This window comes from Molothrus ater, chromosome 2 (assembly GCF_012460135.2).
Source record: "Molothrus ater isolate BHLD 08-10-18 breed brown headed cowbird chromosome 2, BPBGC_Mater_1.1, whole genome shotgun sequence".
NCBI classification, from domain to species: domain Eukaryota; kingdom Metazoa; phylum Chordata; class Aves; order Passeriformes; family Icteridae; genus Molothrus; species Molothrus ater.
The window spans coordinates 19,914,973-19,940,114 of record NC_050479.2 but is presented as its reverse complement, the minus strand read 5'-3'; the positions used below and the strand labels follow the sequence as shown (position 1 = coordinate 19,940,114).

The 25,142-nt window shown below is 38.7% G+C and overlaps 1 protein-coding gene across 3 annotated transcripts in view; it reads right to left on the bottom strand.

Annotated features, from left to right (window-relative positions):
• Nucleotides 1-282: 282 nt before the first annotated feature.
• ARHGAP6 (Rho GTPase activating protein 6) overlaps nucleotides 283-25,142 on the bottom strand; it is a 317,200-nt gene continuing 292,340 nt past the window's right edge. For all 3 annotated transcript variants that reach the window (XM_036381638.2, XM_036381644.2, XM_036381652.2), the window contains exons 6-13: nucleotides 24,736-24,791; nucleotides 20,907-21,057; nucleotides 19,541-19,689; nucleotides 16,292-16,471; nucleotides 11,908-12,005; nucleotides 5,533-5,795; nucleotides 3,096-3,176; nucleotides 283-2,356 (exon numbers count right to left, since the gene is read on the bottom strand). In XM_036381638.2, the coding sequence (XP_036237531.1) occupies nucleotides 1,668-2,356; nucleotides 3,096-3,176; nucleotides 5,533-5,795; nucleotides 11,908-12,005; nucleotides 16,292-16,471; nucleotides 19,541-19,689; nucleotides 20,907-21,057; nucleotides 24,736-24,791 (1,667 nt within the window). In that variant the 3' untranslated portion in view covers nucleotides 283-1,667. The remainder of the gene's footprint in view (nucleotides 2,357-3,095; nucleotides 3,177-5,532; nucleotides 5,796-11,907; nucleotides 12,006-16,291; nucleotides 16,472-19,540; nucleotides 19,690-20,906; nucleotides 21,058-24,735; nucleotides 24,792-25,142) is intronic.

Here is a 25,142-nt window from a genome sequence, read left to right as displayed (position 1 = left end):
CTGCCCCTATCTACTTGGATTTGTGGTTTTATCTTATAAGTTTACTGGGAAAATGGAGATACGATGAGAAATGGAGATCTGAAGGGAAGGACTCTTTATATGATGGATTTTAAGCCTCAAATGAAAGTAAAACCTTAAATCTTGTATATTTAAGTTGCATTTGAAGGTGGCCCTTAAGCTCCTATGCCTTTTAGGTGTTTTTTTATATAGATACTCAAAATGCAATAAAAACTCATCAATATCCTGTAAACCTTCAAAAAAAGGGAGCAAAGATTATGCTCATTGTTTTACTTAGCTTTTTATTCCATCAGTACGACACAAGATAGAACTTAAAGACAACATCACTGAATAAGTCTTCAACTTCATTAAGATTAAGACTACTATGTTTTATGAAATTATTTTGCTATGATACACTTTCCTTTGTGGAGTGCCAAGAAGGAATTTCTCTGGAACGCTGGAGTACATTGCCACCCGCTGCCCACAGGCGGCTCTGCAGCTGAAAAACGTGAATAAAACAGCAACATTTAACACAAGACAAAATACAGCTACTGAGGCAGTGGGACTGACCCCGACTTTGGCACAAAATTCGTGGAAACACAGTTGTGAGCTTCTCCAAATGTCATGTTCATTCCTGAAACTCTGCTTCACTCCCTTTCATGTGTCTGTCTGCAATTTTTTTCTTTTCTCTAACTTTCTTAATACTGGAGCTTTGTTATTTCAAAGGAAAAGCCATATTCTTTCTCAGTGTTATGCATCTCAATTTATTAGGTTTGGTTTTCTAAAATTTGGATTCCAGTTTATTGTTTTAAAACAATACATAAAATCATACATTTATAAATATATATATTATATCCTGCATATATAACATTGGTTTTCCTTTGGAATGGGAGGGCAGACTTTGCACTACATACTTCGTTGGTTTAGGCACAATGCTGTTCTTAGATTCTCTGAGCTGCTTCCTATCAGAACCTAAAAAAATACTTTTATAATCTTGTATCAAATTTTAAAGTTTTTTGCAAATACATGTATAAGAAAAATATTTTGTATTTCCCCCTCTAAGCTCACTACTACCCTTATAAAATATATGGCTTTTCATGTTCCACTTTATTTTAGTGTTTTTCAAAAGGCAGTGAAAAGAAGTACAACTTTACCCTTTAACAGCTTTTTTTTTAATATATATATATAAGCACAGAAACCAGCTTGTGCACTTTCTATTGAATTCCAATGCATATCATGGTAATGTAAGTGCAGTGATTTTTTTAAAAAGCAGTCACGATTGATTGACATCTGTATATGAAAACATAACATGATTATCATACAATACCCATTACAGAATATACAATCATCAAAACTGCAGATATATAAATACATTTTTAGCAACATCAAAGCAACAGTTTTATCTTATACACAGCATATGAATACAGAGTTATTACAATAAAGTTTTCACCTTGTTTTTTCTCAAAAGCTTGCTGAAAAACAGGAACATGCTGTAGTTGCAAATTAACTGCTTGACAGTGCTGTTGAGAAATTAAAGTGAACAAAGTTTTAAAAAAGTATATGCAATTGAGTTGGTATAAAACAAACAAGCCCCCCCCATTTTCCGATGTCACCGTTGTTTTCCTATGAGACGGAGGCATGGGTACGAGTGGCAGTTCCACAGAGTCAGATCATACAAGGGTTTCTGGGAGGGCATCAGGGTTATCAGCTGATAACAGCTCCCAGATCTGCCACCTCTCCCTCTGCCACTCATTCCAGTCCGCCTCTGAAGCACTTTTGCTGTTCTGGCTGTGAGGTGCTGTGGAATAGCTGTGACCCGCTTGTGTGTGCGGGACTGGCTGCTCCTGCCTGGAGGCGGCCTGGTCAGGGGCTCTGCCTGGTGGCCCTCCAGCTGCTCTTGGCCCTGAGCTCTTTTCTGGGCGTTGAAGTCTCCACAAAGAGTGCGGCGTTGAGGAAACACTCGAGCTCGTTTTTGCTGGGCCTGGGTAAGGGGGCGGTGGCCGCTCTTTCCTGTAGGAGGGCTTGGCTGCGCTTTGCAAACAACCCGCGTTCGAGTCGCACTCACTCAGGTCCTCCACACTGCTCAAAGTCAAGCGCTGCTCCGACCTGGAGTGGGACAGCCCTGAGCTCCTGCAGCCGCCGTCCCTGTGGGGGTCACCGCACGGCCGAGACCCCGTGGGATGGAGCTGGCACTCGGCAATGGCGGCTGTCGTCTGGCTCCTCCGCATCGCCTGCCTGCCGCCGTCCAGGTCCGAGGAGCTGCCCTGCCAGCGAGGGGAACACGTGGCCAGGTTCCCCTGGGAGAGGGAGCACTGTCCGGGCCGCAGCGAGCTGCTCTCATAAATGTTCCCGTAAGAACCTGGGGGTGGGGGCAGAAACACAACATGAGCCTGCAGAGCCACTCCTGTGGCATTTAACAAGCTACTACTGCTTTTCCCTTGGATCACATGGTAGAGGAGAAGATTGCCCAGAATCCTCATAGCACCTTTCAGTATCTGGAGGGGGCTGACAGGGAAATCAGAGAGGGACTCTTCATCAGGAACAGTTGTGGTAGCACAAGGAGTAATGGGTACAAATTTAAAGAGGGGAAATTCAGGTTAGATATGAAGTAGAAAGTTTTACTGTCAAGGTGGTTAAACACTGGAAGAGGTTGCTCAGAGAGACTGGGGATGGCCCAACCAGTGTTCAAGATCAGGCTGGGTAAGACCTTGAACAAACCAGTTTAGTTGGAAGTGTCCTTGCTCAAGCGAGGGGGGGGTTAGGATTAGATGATCTTTAAGGTCCCTTCCAACCCTTATCACTTTATGGTTCTATGATTCTACGAATCCTACAAAAATGTTAAAGTATTTCTTGAAGCAATTTTAATCTGACTTTTTAAATTATATTTGGTAGTTTGAAATGTTGTTGTTTTCTGTATTTCACTGAATACAGAGAAGTATAACCACTGTGCTCCTCTGTATCCTACTTAAGAGTCACCTTTTAAAAGTCCAGCTCTGGACAATGTGAATTCTCCTACTGGTTTCACTGTGATTTCTTGACAACAAGGAATTGATTTTTTCTTCGCTAGATTTGGGCTTTAAAATTAAGAAATTACTGACCTGTGATTACTGGATCTTTGCAGCCACTTTTCAGCGTTGAATGCCAAGTGCCCCAGATATCAAAATGATCTTCAGAAACATCTAAACAGCAGTAAGAGCAGGGAAAAGATGATTAATCAATCCTCTTCAAGACATTTTTTAGAACTACACAAGTAGAACAGTAATGTATCAGAGTCATTAACATCCAGTGGCACCTTCACTGTGTACCTAACACAAGCACCTCACATATGAGACCCCACCAGGAGTTCTGTGTACAGCTCTGGTGACCCCAACATAAGGACATGGAAGTGCATGAAAAAATCCAGAGGAGAGCTGTGAAGCTGGTAAGAGGACTGGGACACCTTGTCTACAAACACAGGCTGAGAAAATTGGGGCTGTTCAGCCTGGAGAAGAGAAAGTTCTATGGAGACCTTGTAACAGCCTTCCAGTATCTGAACAGGGCCAAGAGGGAAGCCAATAAGGGACTTTCCATCAGGCATTAGTGACAGGACAAGGAGTAATGGGTGCAAAATTGAAAGTGGGGAAATTCAGGTTAGATACTAGGAAGAATTTTTTTACTGTGAGGGTGGTGAGGCACTGGAAAAGGTTGCCCAGGAAGGCTTTGGATGCCCCAAGCCTGGCAGTGTCCAAGTCACGGCTGGTTAAGGCCTTGTGCAATCTGACTTAATGGGAGGTGTCCCTGCCCATCGTAGGGGCGGGGTGGGACTGATGATCTTTAGGGTCCATTCCAACCCCTTGACATTTTATGATTCTATGTATTTGCTCACAGCTACTTGTTTAAAGATCAGATCCTGCAATGGATTCATTGAGCTCTGTATGGGCAGGGTGCCTGAGTTTGCTGAGTCCTTAAGTCCTCCGCCTTACTGCAGTCAGAGAAATTGCACAAGAACAGGGGAGTTTGGTCCACAAAGTTTCTGTCAAAGCTCCCTCAGGCAGCCCCAGCCCCAGGGGTCACCATAAGGCATGCTCTATCAAGCCCAAGGAAGCTGCCACTCTTACCCAGCAGTGCAGCCACAGAACAAAGATTTAATAAAATGTTGGGTTATAAACAGTTTAATGCCTTTTTCTGATTTCACTAGTCAGTAGAGGAACTTCCTAATTTGTCCTGGTCCAGTATCATTGTGATGCATATTAAAATCCAAAAGATGGTTAATACAATAAAACTTAATGTAATTTCCTGTTCACAACTTAATAGAAATCTGACAAAATTCTTAAACCTGTTCAGAGATTTAGATGTATAATACATAAGATAAATTCCAGTTGGCATTTATAAAGCATATAATTGAGATATTAGTCTAAATCCCATTAAGTCCAAAGGGAATTAAGTGCCTATGCAGTACATCTGAAATTAGGAGGTTTTAAAAATACTACCAAACAGTTATGTGCATCCCTAAGCATTGAAAATTCTTAAAGTTTGGTGCGCTACGTATAAATTTCATGGATGACAATTTTTTAACATATATATTTTTATAGGAAAAGCATCTTGAAGTGCTGGTGAGCTGTTAGTTTAAACCACAGTTCTTTACCAAAAAAATCACTCAGGTAGGCACTTCACAGGAAGCTATGGGAATAACAGATCCCTGCACTAGTATTGCTCAGTGTGTAATTGGTTGCAGATGTAAAGCTGTGCAGCTCAGCTATGGTTTCCAGTGAGAGGGTGTTGAGGTCATTCTTTACAACTGGAAATCTTAAAATCTGAGCTTTTTCCAAAGCCTGAACCATAACCTTGCAGATATTATGGTCCCATGAATCAGGACTAGACTTTGCCATGATGTCAGAGACAGGCTCCAAGTTTTGAGAAGTGCCTCACCATGAGCATCCCTGACAGCTGGCTGAGTGAATGAGAAGGACTCAGCATAGATCCTTTGGGGCTCAACACAAAAAAAAAGGCTATTGGTTGTCACAGACATCTTTTCATTAAAAATCCTTTCTTAGGATTTTTCTTCCTGAGAAGCTGAGAGGCTTCAGGAACAAAATGTAAACAGTGGTTATCTGCTGCTGCGGAATGCAACAGGTGCATCTGTGATTGGCCCATCTTGGATATTTACAATTAATGGCCAATCACGGCCCAGTTAGCTTGGACTCTCTGTCCAAGACACAAACCTTTATTATTCATTCCTTTCTACTCTTAGCTTAGCTAGCCTTCTGAGATGAAACTTCCTTCTATTCTTTTTAGTATAGTTTTAATGTATTCCATATTATAAAATAATAAATCAAGCCTTCTGACCATGGAGTCAACATTCTCGTCTCTTCCCTCACCTGAAAAGCCCTGTGACCACCGTCACAATTGGTCTGTCATTTTTTATAAGGTTATTTACACTATTGCTCCTCAAATCCTGGTAGCTGATATCTGAAATCTGGCCCTTTTCAATTATTTCAGGAGTCTCCATCAGTCACTGAGGAGGAGGAAGAGAAGCACAAGCAGGATGCACCATACCTTTTCCAGCCTGTGATGCAGAAGAATTCTCCTTTGGCTTAGTTTGCAAGTGTCCAACCAGTGTGTACTGCTCAGGTACCTTGTACAGCTTATCTGGGCTGTGGGCAACTTCTTCTGGCATTGCAACCAGCGAGCGCTCAGACAGCACTGGGGAGTTGTTGTCATAAGGGGAGACATCACCACTGGAAGCTTTGTTGGAGTCTGTGGAAGAATGTCTTTCTCCTGTGGAGTAGGAACCTTCCGACCGCAGCATCTCAGGGCTCCTGAGAAATTTTGATGAACAAACTACTGTTAATAAAAGAATGCTTCATGTTCACAGTTACAGGTGCAGTTTGGCATCAAGGCCAGGATGGATGGGGCTCTGAACAATCTGGGCTAGTGCAAGGTGTTCCTGCCCACAGCAGGGGGTGTGGAACTAGGGTACTTTTAAGGTCCCTTCCAGCCCAACCATCCTATGATTCTACGATCACACAGATCAAATCAAACGCATGAGAATGGCCACAGCTGCTGAAATGAAAACACTTCAGAACAGTTACTGAGGTGGATTTTCCATGAGTAAAACTTTTGCCATGAAGTGGCCAGCAGAGGCCACTCAAAATCAAAAGATGTTGCTGTCAAGAAAGAAAACAACAAAAACCCACACAACTGCATGGTAAACCAGAGGAAACCAAGCAGTTAATAAATTCCTTATGTTACCTTGACAATGTAGCTTGTGGCAACAATAAAACTGAAGGCATGATAGGGAAGATTAGTTTGATGCTAAGCAGTATGCTAAAACAAATTCTTGTATTCTGAAGTTTTACATAGAGAAAACAAGCACTCAGCTTGCCTGTCAAACTATGAGAATGATCCTCTTCTAGAGACATAAGAAGGTAAATATTCTACAGGGGACAACTAGTACTTATGTACTTACTGTACTTATGACTGGGGCATCAAACAACTGATTCCACTGATACCTTCTACAACTTCTTTTACCTTTTTGCTTCACACCTCCAACAACATGAACTGCCTTTAATTCTGCCAAGAAAAGGCAAACACGACTCCCACCTAAGTACAGCCAAAGGTCAGAGAAACAACTAATTTTTGAAATGTGCTGGGAGCAATGATGGAGATTTCTTGAACTGTCACAGTTTGCCATGCAGGTAGGAGGCAGGCTGTGGGTCACTGAATATCCACAAAGAACATGTAGAACTACTCTGTAAATAAACACTTTTTTTCCCTGTTGTTCCTTGCTAACTCATATTTCTATTACTCATTTTTCATTTCTCTGCACCTCTGTTTTATAGATGCTTATCTTTTGCTTGAGTCAAACACTTCTTTAAGTGACCTCTCATTAATATCTGCTCTAATTTAATGTGATACAACAGAGACTCATTCCTGTAAACGTCTGAAAATGGTCAGCCCTTTTCATAGTCAAATCCAAAGACAGCTTGAATGTAGTGAGCAGCCAAAACTCATTTCTCACTATGGAACAGTAACTGTCTTTCCAGACAAATAAAATAAAACTGAAGAAAGAAAATAAAGAAAACACAGCCAACCATAGCACAATAAATATTAATACAGAAATAATGACAAAACTTAACACCACTTTCAAGCTGTTGTTTTTTCCCTGGCTGATTTACATATCACATGTCCCAGAAAATAAAATATATACAATCAACAGCAGGATTATTATGTCATTCAATATTCCTATTTTTTGTCCAGTATGAAAGCAACCATAATGTGTCAGGAATTAATTAAATAATGTTACTCCTCAGTAACTCTCAGGGACAAAACCATCACTGGCGTTCAACTCAGGCAAGCTCAAAAAGCAGAGCTGCCATTTGGCAAAGTTGCTCTGTCACAAGCTTCCTAGAGAACAGTGGTAATGCTGGGGAACCATAAAAAAAAAATAAAGCCTCAATTATATAACTTCTCAACTAAATTTCTTATCTGAACATAAATCAATGTAAATTAGTCTATAAACAGACACACACTGAGGAACTACAGTTTTGTAAGTATATATAATGCTATCACAAACCTTTTTTCTCTGTTTTTTGCAACTTGCTTCTTTCTTTCTGTCCTCCTAAGGCCTAAAAACCCTTGCACAGTGATATGAGATTTAAGCAATGTCTTGGGATTTTCAGAAGAGCTAGAAGGACTTAGAAGAACTTAGAAAAGGGGAGAAGGAACTCGAACTTAGAAAAGGGGAGAAATGTTGGTATCTGTAAGTTTCCTATGATCAAATGTCCTTTTTTCCAGCCTGCTAGATTGAATGTCATCCAAACAGTAAGGTTTATTGCATGTAAGTCTTTGCAGCATCAAAACCATCAAAACTCTGCTGCACAGGGCGAAGACAGAGGTAAACCAGCACTTAGCCATGGCAAGGTAACACAAGGAACAAGGGAAATGGAAATGGAAATGAAAGAATGTGGGAACATAAACTTGAGCTTTGTGAAACACTGATTTCATGTCTTACCTTGAATGATCTGTTATAGTCTACCTCTTCTCGAGACAGAGATCCTGCTAAAAATTTACCTGAATGGAAACTTTCAAGTCTTTGGAAAGATTCAGACATTCAATTTCTAAACTGATTTACAGTTTTGGCTGGTAAGTGGATATTATTTTTATATACATAAATAATATCACTTTCAAATTTGTTTAGGCAAAATAGCTTTAAAAATCAAAGGAAATGCTGTGTACTCTGTCAATCTTACTACAAGAGACCATCAAAATGGATTAAATACTTAAAAGCAGGAAGTTGAACTCATACATTTGCAGCTTTACTTCACAAACAAAATAAAACAACTTGCAAGAAGACTTTGGTTTGTTTCTTTGCAAATAAAAAAAGAATTCTCACAAATCTCTTAAAATGAAAGTTTTGCATCTGTTTGCTTTACTGTTTGAGTTCATTAGCAAATGGATGTTTACTACAATTCAAAATTCTTCTTCCCTTGGACAGTGAGATTCTCTACCCACTCACTGGGGAGAAACTAAATTGGAAGGCAAATATAAATACTGTGTAAGATACCCACTCCTCTATATGCAATATATGAGGAAGGGCAGATAATTGTCCCCACAAGGAATAATAAATGATTACGTGCAATCAACTGTGAGGAATGGGAAGGGAGGTAAAGTATTTTTCAGGGACTATGAAGTATGTTAAGGAAAAGATTTTAAAAGTGGCTAAGTACCAATGGAAAGATTTGAAAGCAGCAGAAGAAACCTATGCCACACAAATTAAAAAATGCAATTTCAGATTCCAAAACAACAGGCATCATTCTATGAACTGATATTGTCCACCAGAGTACAGCTGCATGGGTGAACTGGAAATGTGTTAATCACAATAATTGCTTCTACTGAGGATATTCCTACTTTTCTACTAGCATCAAGGTTATCAAAACAGGAAATCTCTTTCTGTTTCTGGCAGAAACCCTTTTCTTTTTTAGCTTAAAGCTTCTGAGTGGGAAAACAATTATGCCTTCAAGAGGCAAATCATATGGAGTGAGATGTCTTGGCAGCACACAGTACTAATTTCCACACATATCTCAGTAACACAGGTGCTACCAACAAGGCAGATTACTGTGGGATTGTGATGAGGTTGCTGCTGTAACAGGGTAAAGGACTCAATGTTTCAAGAAGCCTCTGCAGCTTTAAAAACTGCATTTACACATACTGTATGACCTGTTGTACGGCTTCATCTTTGTGTCCCAGATCGGGATGGGTTAAAACTCATTATCATAAACCAAAAACATCCAAAAATGCTTTGAAAAAACTTTGAAATGCTTCCAAAAACTTTGAAACTTATTTACTCTGAAAGGACTACTAACCATGATAAGCATTAAATAACATAAGAAATAGATTTTATTTTTTGTTAGTTTAAAGATGCTTCATCTTACAGCTGTAAACCCAAATTCCATTGTCATCAAGCCAACATACAAAAAATTGGGAAGTTATCCACAAAAGCACACTTCACAATTGCTGCCATTTGTAATTAGCACTTTATCATGAACAATTTCCATAAATTCCCTGACACACTGTTCACAATGCTTAGCTCTTAAGGGAACTGAAAGATGAGGAACATCAGATTTGTCCTCCACTGGGGAGGAAAAGAGATTGTGTTTTCTGTGTTAGATCAGAGCCAAGAAAGCATTTATAATGACAGCAAGAGCAGAAATATGAGGGCAATTGCAGAACAGGACCTTCAAAGCAATAATTGAGACATTAAAGTCTCAAAGTTGATTCTATACTCTATGAGTCAACTAGCTCTTCTGATGAGGACTGTCTCAAGAATATATAAAGTTTTTTGTCCACAGATCCACATTTGTATTTTGAGTATGTGACCAGGCAATTTCCAATAAGAAAGATATATTTTGGAGGCTCATTTTTATGAAATCAAGACAAACATCCCCTTGTAGTCTGCTGTCTCACATTTCTTACAGGAAAAATAAGCAACACATTTGTAGCCTCAAAGGTGAGATTATGTTGTGAAATACATGAATCTCTTAAGAGCATCCCACTCCTAGCAATAACACTAAGCAACATTCTCTCTAATTGCCTGGAATATTTTAACCAAGAAGTTGCAACCACAGTGAAAACATATCTCATTGACACTAAAAGTAAATCACTTACATGACAGCAAAATAGAAAAAAAATGACAGTAATTTTTTCCTATCTCAGTGATAGTTCATCTGCCCATTACTGACAACACAATAAATTAGTACTACTGTAGCTATATGCTTCTGTTTGGCTTCAGAACATTTCCTTACAAAATGCCTTTTGTCAGTTGTGGCCAGCTTTTCACAAAAGCTGCATTTTCTCCTGCAGGTGTGCATGCTGGCTAAGAGAAAGGAAATTCGAGGAAAAGTCAATTAAGGAATCGGGATCAAACAATTACCTGTTACATCCACAATGATTTGTGACTAAGTTATGCACAATTGGTATGTGTAGTCACATGTGAGATACAATTTAATGTCTTTTTGTTATACAGACAGTGAAATTCTGCATGAAGTTTTTATTAGCTTGAGTTAGAAATTATCTGATCATTCCAAACTAAGGCCTCAAAGGAAGAGTCTCAACACACTACCTTACGTCATACGATTTGTAGTGTCTGTCCTAATTGTAGTCTTGGCTTCTGGCAAACATGAAACAAGTCTAAAAGACAGTTTATGTACCTCTAACTATCCTGCACTTACTGTGATCTAAATATACATATGGTTACTTGTCAATCAGACAAACTAGCTGAAATTACTTCACACAGAGAAAACTACCCCAAATCAGATGATCTGTGATAATTTTCTACTTCATGTGGTTAAGTTAGCAAACTAATAAAATCCATTACAACTCAATATATACTGTACATATTTTTGTTTCCGAATTTTATAGTTAAAGAAAGCTTTTTCCTGAAGGTGTTAGTAACAATATTTCTTGTATACCTTTCCCTTTGAAGCCAGGCACACTATTACATTACCTCCAAATATAAAATGTTAAGAGGGAGAGAAAAAAAATCATAGCTGACTACACAAATTCAATTTTAATTATATTCTGAATGCACTAGGCACTTTCCACAAACACAGGAAGACTAAGTCCAATATGTCCCAGAGAGTTTAGAGTCTAGAAACCCTCTTAAAAATTATTTAAAGCAAGTCTGTCAAATTTTGTGATTTTTGGGTCTGCCATATTGGGATTCACTAGAATAAAGACAATGACTGTGTGGTCCCATAAGAAAGCCAGGAATACTGTTAATCTGAATGTACAAACACTCACAGCATTAAGGCACAAGGGTGCAGGTAAATATACACCATACACAAGAACGTATTATGTATCATAACTGCTATAGTGACCAGTGTGATTTTTTTTCTCTTCAGATCCTTCACAAAGCATACAATTAAATAATATCCAAAGTCTCCATAGGGCTGCTGTTGTGGCAGTTGCCTTGTTCACAATATACTACATGTATAGGATGGGAAAAGAATGACAAAGTGGTAAAGCAGCTCGCTGTGATGGTGTTAAGGCACTCTAGGGTGTGTTTCAAGGATAGTGGAATACATGCTTCCTGTTACTGAAGACTACAATAAACCCAAGACACAAACCAGCAGATGACTAAAAAACATCCTGTCAGATAATAGTGCACTGAATATTTTTATGTACATGTCATTCTGTTCTCTGCAGCAGAACACAATCTTTCCTCTGAATCAGGGAAACAAGTTTTGTCTTTAGAAAATGCTGTACAAGAGTCATAATTTCTTTGGCACAGTCTGTGTAATAGGGAGCATATTTCTACTCCACTGTAGACAGTGCAGAAGAGCTGTGGAAAACTAGAACCTTTTGGACACTTCCAGTGGGAGATAGAAATTCCCAGAAGAAAAAGGGATGATGAAAAAACAGATTACTCACGATGACTGGGAAGCTTTCCTCCGCAGCAAATAGTCTACAACATCTGGGTCAGTCTCTAATAAGCTAATAAGCACTTCATTCTGTAAATCAGGGGAAACCTATGAAGAAATAAAAGATTACTTAGCTGGAGGTTAATATCCTTTCATATACATTAATTTTGGTGCTATGCTTAATCTAAATGAACAAGTACAAGTACATTTACAGGAAGTATATAAAATATACTCAGAAGCTTTCCCTTAAAAGAGAAATTTCATGTAAGAACAGATGAAGTAGGACTGAAGATCACTTTGTACAATGTTCAGTGCTGATTACTGTTGAATAACTGGTAGGTATCCAGTTGGTTATTATATCTGGAAATAACAGTGGTATTACTTATGTATCACAATCTTAAAAGCTCCAGTTTAAGGTCCTCACTTTACACCACCCTTCAAAGGTCTGAGGACATTTACCAATCTCCATCTCTGCCTTTCCAGCCACTCTGACCAACAGGCTCAGTCAGAATTTGTGTTACCTTCTTTGGAGTTTGGCCTTCTGATGTGCTCTAACTTTCTCTTTGCACTTTGTATGGGTATGAACCTTCAAAACCCTTGACAGCTTCAGATGCTGCAGGATATAGCAACATCTCCTGGGCAGGTAGCAGAAATGGCACCCTAAAATCTGCACAAGTAAACTTTGTGTTTCCAACTGCACTTTCCATGACTCTTATCAATCTTCAAGTGAGGATTTGTCTGCTTGTCTGCATTACAGCAGAATGTTCAACACAAACTTCAAAACACTGAAAACAGATGAAACCATCCAAGAAACTTTAACAGCCCAGGTTCACTCATGACACATGGAAGCCAGTGCAAGACAATCTCAGCAAGGGGTCATCAGCTGGGCAATATATGTTTCTGGATGCAATCTGTCAGAGCCTGAATCTCTTGAGCTTCAAGTCACACTTCATGGACCATTTGTTTTCCCTGACATTTCCTGGGAAATAGGAATAGAATTACTAAGACGTTCCCCAGAGGAATATCCCATTTTGGGAGGTATTTAAGGAGTCTAGTTACATAAAAGGCATATTTCTTAAAATAAGGAAGTAATTAGAAAATAAATAAAGATATGCATAATTTAATTCAAACTGATCCAAAATCTTTATGAAAAACTTGTGTAACCACATACTCACTTTTTAAATATTGTTTTCAGTCTCTGAACTGGAAAAGTATCTTACTGATGGTCACTGATACACTAGTCTTTAGACAATTTTTTTTATAGGAATATAATCTTTAGAAACCTGGTGTACTGTAACTTCTCCATTTAGACAGCCTTTCTGTACACGAGAAGAAACTCCACATAAAGTTTCATAGTAAAAAAACTATCCACACATTTTTGTCTGTAACTTACTACTCAGCTTTTTATCAAATAATTTTGTAAGAAACTACTGAGAGAATTTTGTCAGGAAAATAAAAATATATCTTGCCTTATTAAAAAACAATAATAAATTCATCACAAAAAGTCTGAAAAAGTTCCACCAGAAGTTCAGTTCCAGCAGAAAGCTTCTCTGAACCCCAAACTTAATGGTTCTACTGATTCATAGGGGTTTTACCAGAATGAATCTGCAAGCAGATTTGTACTGATGGTCTCCTTGCTAGGTGCCTACTGGGCTTGGAGGTTCCTCCTGTGCAGCAATTTTCTTCAGTTTAGTTCAGTAACTTTGCAAGTGTAGAATTGATATGCATGTAATTATAAACTTACACTTACATAGAACTACAATATCAGTATCTCAGGAAGATGTCACCATAACCATTACTGAATTAATTGTTTCTCTGGTAATTGCACCTAAGTAGATGGATGAGAAATTGAAATTTGGGACAGAAGGGAAGCCAAGGAAGCTGGTGAAAAAACAGCTCTGGAGGACATACAGAGACATATCAGAGGGCTCCAGGGTTGTCAGGACTCCAGCAGAGTACCAGATATTCTGAGATTTTGGGGTTGGGTGCTAAAAGAAGAGTCACAGCTGTTGACACACAGAAGGGTGGAGGGACCCTTGAAGTGTCTCCTTTGTGCTGTCCCTGGCCACTGATGAGGCAGTGTAAAATAACTAACTGCAAAAAATATGAAATTTCATATACTCTTTAGCAGTTCTTTGCAGCAGGGCTGGATTTGGACACTAGGAGATGAAATACATGAACAAGCTGCTGATCTCCATCCTTTATGCAAAGCCAAGTCAAAAATGAAGAGTGGCTGAGTTGTGCCTCCTTTCATTCAGGTGCAGAGACTGGCAAAGAACAGTCCTTTACACGTCCCCATGAAACATTTTAATACATCCCCAAGACTCACTGAAATGGGCAAAATTTGGATATGAAAGTGATTATCATCCCTGATATCAATGAAGCATGACCAGATTCCATCTTCTATAGGAAATCCACTTTTGTATGCTACTGATGTTAATCATAGTTACTCAGTAAAAATTGTGCTCAATATCCTGGGTTGTTCCAACAAACAGAATTTCTCTGATCCACCAATAAGTCAGAATCATTCTGATATTGTGGTCTGGGTATCCCACCACATTTTGGTTTCCTAGGGTTTGGTTCCAAATGTGGTTCCAGTTTCAATGCTGAAACCAATCACAGTTTCATAATCTCCCATATATAAAAGTAACAGAAAGAAAAAAAAAACCTAACACAAAAGCATCTGAGCATTAATACACCATGTTATAGTTGTAGCTGAATGCTTAACTCCAGATGTTCTTTTTTTTAATGTAGCATAAATGTTGAGTATTAACAGTAAAAGCAACTCTGGAAAACAAAAGAAATTCTTTTTCCCACACTCCATTTAACCTCCAGAAGAAAGCTGAAGCACTGAAGAGAAGAAGGAATAAATCCATCAGAATTAGAGCCCAGATGCAGGTTAGTCTAACCTTAGCCCCTTTCTACATCCATCCTTTCCACACTGAAAGTCACAATGCATGCCTTAAGTATTATGGACTGAGCTGTGTCTGTGCTGTTAGAAGTTCTTAAAGAGAATAAAACAATAAGAACCCTTCAACTATATTTAGTGTTCTTATTCAAGTATTATCTCAAACTTGATAGTGCCATCCACACTCTGGGCCAGCAGACCTTCGCACAGGAGTGCAGCTCTGTCTCTTTTACTGATGTGGAAGGAAAAATAGCACCTAGCATTTTCCCCAACTGTAAAAAGCATTAAAAAAAAAAGAAAGAAAACAATAAAGAAAACTACTGCAAGTGTCTCACTGGTATAAGAATAAAAATAAAAGGCAGGAAAACCACAAAGAAGTTCATCTGAGGCTAAGACATCTGAAGCAGGGCTCATGATTGCTTTCTCATGCTCTACTCCCTTGTTGAAAACTGATAGACATCTTCCATTTACAGTACTATGTGGCCATCAGCCCACAGTTCAGGGTTGTTCATCTTCTTCCAACAAGGTCTCCAGCACTCAGCTTTGCTGAAGCACTGAAGGTTTCCAGAGTGTTCTTTCTGCTTTGGGAACTTATCTCCTCAGTGTAAATACAGTGCTGCTTAGTCTCAGGACACAACAACCAAAGTTTTTTCCACTTTTTCAAGATTACTGGTTTTGTTACAATGGGTATTTTTACAAAAAGGAAAACAGAATAATGAAGACCACCACTAGGTCTGACTGGCCTCTGCTACCCCCAGAGCAGGGCTCCTCAGACACAAGTCATGCTGAGCTGACCTACAATTCTGTACACAAAAAGAGCATAAGATAAAGCCACAGAATTAACTGCTCAGGTAACTGCTAGGCATGAGAAATGTGACCTAACTAAGCTGTGTCTTAAGTAAACAACATGTCCAACTCCAAGGCCATCAGCCTTCTTATGAAGAACTTGCTTGCTTCAGCTAAAGAACTGAAGGGAACTCAGGAACTACACAGATTTATGTTTTATTCCCTTTACCCAACTAATAAACAAGAAAGCTTTGTCCTTCCTCTCCATCCAACCAATAAAAAAGTCTTGGGTAGGGAAGGTAATTCCTTAAATTAATCAAGGATATCTTAATCCCTGCAGAAAAATTTTCTTCCTGACTTCCAAAACTGAGATGTGAAAGATCATTTTCAGTCTTGTCTATGCATTGCTCAGTATACAACTGAATGGCCAACCCCATCATTTTCACAATCTTCTAAACAATGTACCTTTACCTACACAGAAACCATTCTAAGCAAGATATAAGCACACATTTTTAATATTTTTACTTACTGCAAATCATTCTCCTTGCTAGAAGACTACTCTTTGTTACCAATAATTGTTGATCCTAATTTAATGCAGCTTCTACAGTTTGTTTCATTCCCATCTACTTTAATATCAATCAGCTATTTTTGCATTTATCTTACAAATGTATAAGAGAAATATGAAAAAATATCCACCCACCATGAACAGGGTTTCATAGTTTTCAATCATCTTTTGCACAACAGCTATGATAGCAGTACTCTCTTCCGCTCGAGCTGAGCTCTGAACTGAGAATTCTTTGTCTGTAGACTTCTGCTTGTGCAACAAGTTAGGGCCAAAGATGGTGGCCAGATTAAGCGATGTCATTTTGTTCCCAGTAATCTAGAAAAGAGAATAAAAATGAGGTGGGGTCTCATAGGCCCTAATGTATACAGATATGTATACAGACACATCTATACACACTCACACCCCTAACACCCACACACAAACACACACTCTCTGTACCCCCTGATTTGTAGATGCTTCCTTCATCAAAACCAAAACCTGCTGCTTGTCAATAAAAAATGAACAACTTTTAGAAACACCTTGTTTTGAACATCTCTGCAACAAGCACTGTAGATTTTCTGGTTATATTTTCAAGTGGATTAGAGGAGTAGAAGGTGGAAGTGTTTTCTGCCCTTAATTCCCTGGGAGCTCCACAGTGGCAAACTTCTGAACTCAGAGCAGCCTCCCTCCTACCTCAGCATCTTAGCACATTACTGTCTCTTAGGACCTAATGCTGAAAGCTCCTGGCTTTCTCAAGCAGCATTCATGATTTGAAACATATAAAGTGATACTTTTCCATGTTTAAACTGTTGAGATTATTAAGGAGCAGGGTCACTTCTTTTATGAGTATTTTCCTGTATTTCTAGAACATGCCAAATATTTACTTGTTTGGTGGCTTGTTTTAGTTTGTTAGGGTTTTTATCTTTTTTCCTACTTTTATAAACCTGTGCTTAAGGAAGCAACAGTAACCTGAATTTTGAGGAAGCAAAAGGCTAGGAATACATACTAGACTAGACAGGAATTACCTGAAAAATATGTCATATACATTATTACTTCAAAACTTTCATTGTCATATTTGTGATTAGACTACTAATTTCCCTTTCCATTCTTCAATAAAAAGTAGAGGTCACTTGAACTAATAGTTTTTAAAAAGGATATAAAGAGACATCAAAAAGAGGTAGTAAAAATAGAACTCCAAATGTGAGTTGTACAAAACAGATGATTTCAAAGCAGTATTTTAATTTTTTTTTTTTGTAGCTGATCATTCATCAAATACTCTAGTTAAACTTAAAACTGAACTGACTTCACCTGGTTTATTTTTTAAAGAACTCAACTAGACAGCAGAGAAATGACAGTAAAAAGCTTTTTATTGGTAGGACCAGTGTGTAGTGTTGGAAAGACATCTGTACTAGGTAGGTGCATGGGCAGTCATAGCAAACATGTTGGCTCTTTGTTTAGAGACTCATCCCAGCATGACTGTGAGAACAGCAAACCTTATTTACACAGCACCAAGCACCCAGCTGTTTCTCAGGTGACCTGATTTTTAAACTCTGAGTTTTGAGCCACCACAGATGCACAGGGGGCCTCAAGTGTGCCAGGGCAGCCTCTGGCTGTGCCCAGATCTGCATGTGCAGGCTGTTTGTACAAACAGTGAGCCTTTTCTTAAGGGCAGCCTCAGGGCATCCTTAAAAAATGTTGTAAACATTTCCACTGAAATTAACTGAATGAGCAATTTTAATAAAGTTAGTCATCCATCTTCATCTTTGTGAGAGAAGGGTTGTTGAAAGAAATCAAGAAGAGGGCCTGTATGCCAAAGCTTGGCTGTCTTCCTTCCAGTGATAGCAAACAGTCTGATAAAATACTTTCTCTTGCCCTGAATGCCTTTATTCACTTAATTCTTCAGAAATAGCTTAAATAATTGTGAGCAGGATACTGTATTATCTATAAAAGGTATCCAGTTGCAAATAATATTCCTGATGCTTACAATACTGTCAAGATAACTTACATAAACCTGCCTTACCAAAATACCTGTGGCAAAGCTGATGTACCATGGTTGAGCCAAATGAACTCTGCTAAGCAGCATCCCCTAGCCCTGCAATAAGATCCTCTTGGGTACATTCCTGAACCAACAGAGAACTCTTTGCAGGACCAGGGGGACCATGACCTTAGCTGGCTTATACATGTTTTTAAGCACATTAAACTATTACAGGCTGCTCTTTCTAAATGCTTCCCATCACAGTGATATAGTTTTTTATCAACTCCTTGCTGAGAACAAAAATAGTAGCATTTAAAGTGGATTTAAAAATGAAATGGGCCTGAAGTCACATACAACACTGGAAGTTAGGGACTTGTAAAGATGGAATAACTGGAAGCTAGGATTTGAGGCAGAAATTTGGCAAAAATAAGTCTCAAAGTGCTAATTGTTAAAATCAGACAACTGCAAAAGGCATCTAAATTTGACAAAATCAGCAGGATTTTCCATCTGGAAGAAAAAATTCTCGAGGAGTTTCCTAAGAGTCTCAGAAGTAGTCTCTGCTGCAGTTCAGAGGACTGAGAAGTCCTTCCACAGATAAACCAGTACATTTTTGTCAAGCACTGACAGATTATATCTATTTTATTCATTTAACAGAGTTGCCTCCTTCTACACAGCAGCCTACTGATGCAGGCACTTCCCTGGCAGGAAACAGGAAGACTGGATTTTCAGGTCTTCTCCAGTGTGAATGGACACAGGGTGCACACAGGAAAATGCTCAGGGCTAGAGCTCAGCCCCATAGCTGAGGGCAATCTTGTCTCTGTGAGATGAGTGCACATCAAACTCTCCACCGAATTTGGTCCAGGCTGCAAGAGTTAAGGAGGTCAGAAAGAAAATGGAGAAAGATGAACCCTGACTCCAGCTAGTGATGAGGTCTGTCAGTTGCAAGGATACAGATGGAGTTCCTGTCCTCTGTTTATTCTTCACTACCCAGGGCCCACAAGGAAGCTAAGAGAACCAAGAAGTGAACTACTCTGTCCAAAAGTCATTTAAAAAGGCAACAACAGAGAATGAAAAGAAAATGAAGCAGCATATCCTTGTATGCCTGACCTTTTCTGAGTACTTTTCCCATAGAATATTATGGGATAAAACAAGGCAGCAGGGGAAGGATGGATGACATTAGATGTTCTTGACAGGAAGGCTGGTACACTGAATCTCCCAAAGGAAGTGGTAGATGCTTTACTGGTTAAGTCATACAAAAATTAAACCTTCACAGCCCCATAGTAAACAAATGGCAGAAGTGCAGGCAAACAGATTAAGTCTCTCCCATCTTTCAGGAATATGCCACCACTGTGTATGTTCCAAGGCTTTAAAGATCTCTTTTCAGACCATGAATTAAGTAAAGTCAAAGGACACAAGTGACCAGGACTTACCTCTTGGCCATCCTTGTCTCTGGTGTCTTCTGCATGGCCAGCTACTGTGGAGAGGAACTGCAGCAGGCGGTGAAGGGTATCGCAGTTACAAGGAGGTAGAAGATAAATGAGAAGCTGTAAGGTGCTGAGCTGCTCATCTGGCTCTAATACTAAGAGGGGAAAAAATATGTTCTAAGAAATCACTCCAACTAACCTAAAAGCAGAACAAATATACTGATCCCAACCCAAAGGAAGGTATAGGAATAGCTTTGTTTAAGAACCATTTTCCTTACAACATCAGAAGAAAAAGAGAAACTCTAAGGAAACATCAAAACTATAAGAACTACTGCTATGGGATTTTTGCCTTAGTTGGTCAACATTTTGCTCACAAGATAGGATTTTTCAGTAAGATTTTTCTTATCCTGAAAGAGAGCAAAATCCATGTTTTACACTCCATCACTGTTACTGGACTCAAATATTCTGCTTACTTTTCTACTTACTCCATTCATTTAGGTATAGCAACTGGTATGTATAGTAGCTGTCAAGCATTCCAACCAGGTTTATGCTTCAGACATTTTTAATCAGTTTTCTTACAGTTTTTCATCTTGCAGAAGTACCAGGAGATTGGAGAGCAACCAGAGAAATAAAGGACATTCTGCTACCTCTACCATCTACCATCTAAATGGCAGCCAGTGACAAAGGTGGGACAGAGGCAGGATCTCACACATGAGGGCTAGAAAGCATCTGAAGAACCCATACCAGGCAGCTGCTTAAGCTTGAAACATCCAACTTTACTTTTTCTAAATCCCTGAGAGTCTGCCTTTGGGTCTTAGCCAACACAATTGGGAGTACTTAATATGATGGCTTTGAGCACCATCAAAGAAGAATGAATGAAAGAAACAATATGAAGAAACTTGAATTTTTCAAGCCAAGCTGGAACTTTGGTCAGTAGACAGATCTAAAAATTTTAAGAGACAAGGATTCAAATGGGAGTCTGTGACCTGGCACTGCTGGATCAAAGACAGGGTCAGGTTTTAATAGACAACATGAATTCCATCCTTAAAAATGCAAAACTATGTATAGTTAGTGAAACCCTTGTTCTACTTTTCTGGATTATATTTCTGCAGTATAAAACCAAGACCTCAGTAAATTTATACTAAAGAATATACTGTATTATTTATATTCTTATGCACTATATTGTATTATATTATATATAGTATTGTTATTAAATATACCATATAATTTATAGTGTATTAAATAAATATTTGGAGAAAATCAAGGCCAGAGCATTAAAGGAATAGAATAAAAGAAGGCTATTAGTAGAGATCAAAGAATTCAAACACATTAGCCTTGGAAAATTGATAAATCAAGATGCTGTAGAGCTCACAGAGAGTGTTGATGAAAGGTGTATAAAGCTCTCTGGTGAGAAGTGGGTCAGGCATGTCACGCAGAAATTCCTTTAACAAGGCAGCAACATCATGAATGCTGTGCTCTTCATCTAATACAACATCTACGCCTCGGTCAAACTCTTCACGTAACTGAAAAAATAATCAGAGAAAACCATAGTCACTTATTGTCCTCATTAATGCACCCCAACACAGAAAATCTTTAAAAAAGCATATTTACTCATTTTTAATTTCAAGGATGAGCATGACTAGTCTTTGGTAAGGTCAATGACATAATTAATATCTAATTGCTGCTTATTACATGATAAATAACTTAAGGTTTGTACCAGGCTGTAATAAAATACAATTTTTTTTTCTAGCTAGTACATGACACTCTTGTATGAAAACAGGCATCCAAGTATAATTTTTGCAGAAATGTAAGATCCATAGCAAAGGCAGAAACCAGAAAGAATAAGGAAAATTACAAGACAGGTTCTTATATCACCTTACTGTATTATCCCTGGAATCAGAAAGACTAAAATTGCATTTTGTAACATTTATGATTTTGTAGAAAAACATTTTGTAGTAATATCACGTTAATATCCACCAAATTCACATTTCTCTTGTCATTTAAGACTGTATGTAAAGATAGGTGGCAAGCAGACAGGTTCACTAAGACTTCACAGTATTCCTTCACACACACCTTGTTCTGCCTTCCTGATTTAGTTATGCTCATTAAGTAATCATCATTACAGAGTTCACAAACAGCAAGCTAACATCATTACAAAGTATTGCTAATTTTTTTCCCCTGCTTTGGTCCTCAGAGAAATGCTGTATAATTCAAAGGCATCATCACTTCCCAAAGGCAGATGAAAACAGTCTTCCAAATCCAAGATACCTTATGAAAAGGTAAAAATTTGCCCTTCTGGAGGGATTTTCCAGCAGCAAGAGCAGAATACTTTCCTCAGGCTGACAGCTTCACCTTTTACTCTTTTTGCATTTTGAAAACAGTCAAGAGGTTTTAAAACTATTTCCTAGAAAAAAATTGTACCTTTGCTAACATTATGAGGTATCACAATGTCACACCTATCTTCTCAGAGAGTGATTACACCTAAATCTTATAAACAAGAAAATCTGAGGTACCAGGTTTCTTCACCAGGAATATTACAAACATACCAAAGAGAGGAAAGAAGCTAAGTCACAAGCAAACTATATATATCTGCCTGTAAAAATGTGTGGCAAGTCTTGGTCACATGCAAATCTATCTTCAGTGTGTTCAGTGTGAAAATCCTTTGTTTTCAGCTCAGATTGTGCTTTCATAATGGGTGTGACAGATATTCATTAAAAACCACAGCCTCCATTCTAATTTATTAGGATCACTTTTAACATTATTAATATCAGTCATTACTAATAATGAATAATTACACTATGAAGACCAGAATATATTCTTTATCTAATAATATTATTTGATTTACGGTCAAAAATTTTCCAGTGCCCACTTGAGGACTTCATTCCCACCTTAATTCTACTCTCCAGATTGGTGACAAATGCAGAACATCCCTGCAGAGCACCATAAATTACCTCAATCCAGAAGATTGTTTCTGCACTTAAGTGCCCAAAAGCAGCTGAGGAAACAGATTAGCACTGCATCAGGAATTCAGACTTCCCAAATAGCTGGCTAAATCATAAACTGCTGTTACAGACTTGAATATGGCACTTGTGATCTGATGTCCTGGGAGACCTACAGAGATGTCCTCAGCAGCAAAATACCACAGCAGCTTTGGTGAGATGTGGCCACATTTCAGGCCCAGGTATCATGGCTGTTAAAACTGTATATTCTACATTTAAACTTTGAGTCTTTCAGACTCCATTCACACAGAATGCTTTCGGACTTTGGAAGATACAGGTTCTAAACTACAGCATCCACTGAATCTTGGATATGAGAGATGAGGACATTTGTGCTGGAACAGGAGATAGGACAGCAGAGCTCCAGCTATTTCACTCTTCATCCTCAGGGCTGAATCTGCCACAATGTCACCAGGCCCAGCATCAAGGGTTGCCCATCCCAATCTTGGCATCTATGCTCAGACACAAGATGGTACCTGGCCCCCTGATGCACCAGATCTACCACCTTGAGTCAACGTGAGCTTGGGAATCTCTGTCCTACACCTCACTGAACATGAAGGAGGAGGTTTGCAAGAGATGCACATGTTCTAGGTTTTCTCTTCCTGCTCACCAAAAAAAAACACCTCTGGCACATATATCTACTTACTTATGTATTTACTGCAACAAACTACAGTTGAAACAGGACATTTTCTAACTGGGGAAGGAAGGAAAACAAAATATGCTTACTTTCTACACAAGAAAAACTAATGAACAGCTGCAAAAGCACACCAAAATCTGAGTGCTGGGTTTGGCTTTCTACGGTTCAGAAAATGAGTGGAATTTTAATTGAATCAAGACTTTCCCATGTGTTCATGTTGACAGCATTTATTACTGTAACTACAAGGGCCAAGCTGATGCTTCCTTGTTTTTTAATGAAATATATCAGCTTACCTAGTTCAATAAATTAGTCCATGTAATAAAAAACATAGATACCCAAATCTCTTGATTTCCTCACCTTTTGAAAACAAAGTAGAACAAAAAGTGGTGAAAGTCATTAATGTTCAGAATAAGGCTTAGTTTACAAGTGAATGATAGAAGCTCTCTGCTTTTTTCCCCAGATGTATGATGCAATTGTACTCACCCCTAAATGATTATGTACGTTTTGACACTGAAGCTTGCAATGCAAATGTGAGGCAAATTCAATATTTTATCTAGTTCAGTGTTGATCTGAAAATTGCCTCTGTAGATGTTTTTTTAGCCTAGTGTAACACCAGTGACCCTAGGAATAGAAACTGCTGGAGAATGAGCTACAATTTAGTAGGCTATACTGTCCTGCCAGCCAAAATCAGTTCAGTTTAGCTATTCAAGGTTACTTTCCAGAACGATAAAACATTACACTATGAAGTTTTTGCAACTTTTTGCAAAGAACTATAAACTGTAGGATCAGATGCAGTCAAGCTTTCTGTTGCCTTTTTTTTTCTGTTTGATGTTTTTGGTCTTAACTTCCTGAAAGGGACATTTTCCTGTATCTTTTTATCCCCTCCTCATGCATCATGCAAACTCTAACCACTACCTCCACTGCTCTAATTCAACATGTATTCCCAGCTTCTGGCAATGTCTAGGTGGGTATACCTAGGAGCTAACACCCACATTTGACTTTATATCTGGAACCTAATTGCACACCATCTTTGCTTTTTCATAATCTGGCTGAGACTAAGACTTGGAAGGGTCTGCTCTGACCTTGAAGTCTAGCAGGGGTAAAAGAAAGGTGATATTTAGGAGCAGCAATCTTAGGGTCAAAGAGATTGTTCTGTACTTGCATGTTTTCTCATACCATGAGTTTTCCAAAGAAGATTTACAGTTTGAGTTTACTTTGGGAGCTTCAGCTGTTTCTGAGATGAAACGAACAGCCAAGATTTTTTTTTCCCTGCAGTGTGACCTTTGGAAAATTTCTTCACTGTAGTTTATTTGGATCTCCAACCCTGTGCTACTTTTCCAGAGCAAAACATACAGAGACTTAACCTGCTGAGAACCTGACAAGGATTTCACCAGAATGTAAAAGATACTGGAAATAGCCTTTTATGAGCCATCAAAAAAACAGCGAAGTCACTGACCCAGAAAGCCTAAATTTCACCATGCTACAGATGAGAAAGAAATCATAACAAAAGGCATCAGATTTGTTTGTATTATAGCTGATGAAAGAAAGCCATATCTGTATTCACTCACCTGTCTTACTCTCTTTTTTGAGCTTCCAACTCTGAATATTCCTACTGTCTGGAGACCTGCAAGTGAAACACATCATAGCACTATTTTATTGTTTAATTTTCTCCTGAAAATTGCATTGAAACAAAGCATTCGGACCTATGTGTGTACTTATAAGAATAAATAAAAAGAAAAGCAACATATTTCTCCACAAATGTGTACTTACCATTGATGCAAGATGTGATTAAGAAGCCATCAATTGTGGTTTTTAAGGATCACTTTTAATCTGCAAAATGGCATCTCTGTGACATTTCTTGTGATGCCACTTTGGATGTGCCACTGCTATGAGGAACAGAGTGATGCAGAGACTGAGGCACTGCTCAGGGTTTGGAGGTTGAACTTCCAGGACTGATATCAAAGGAAAGAGGCAG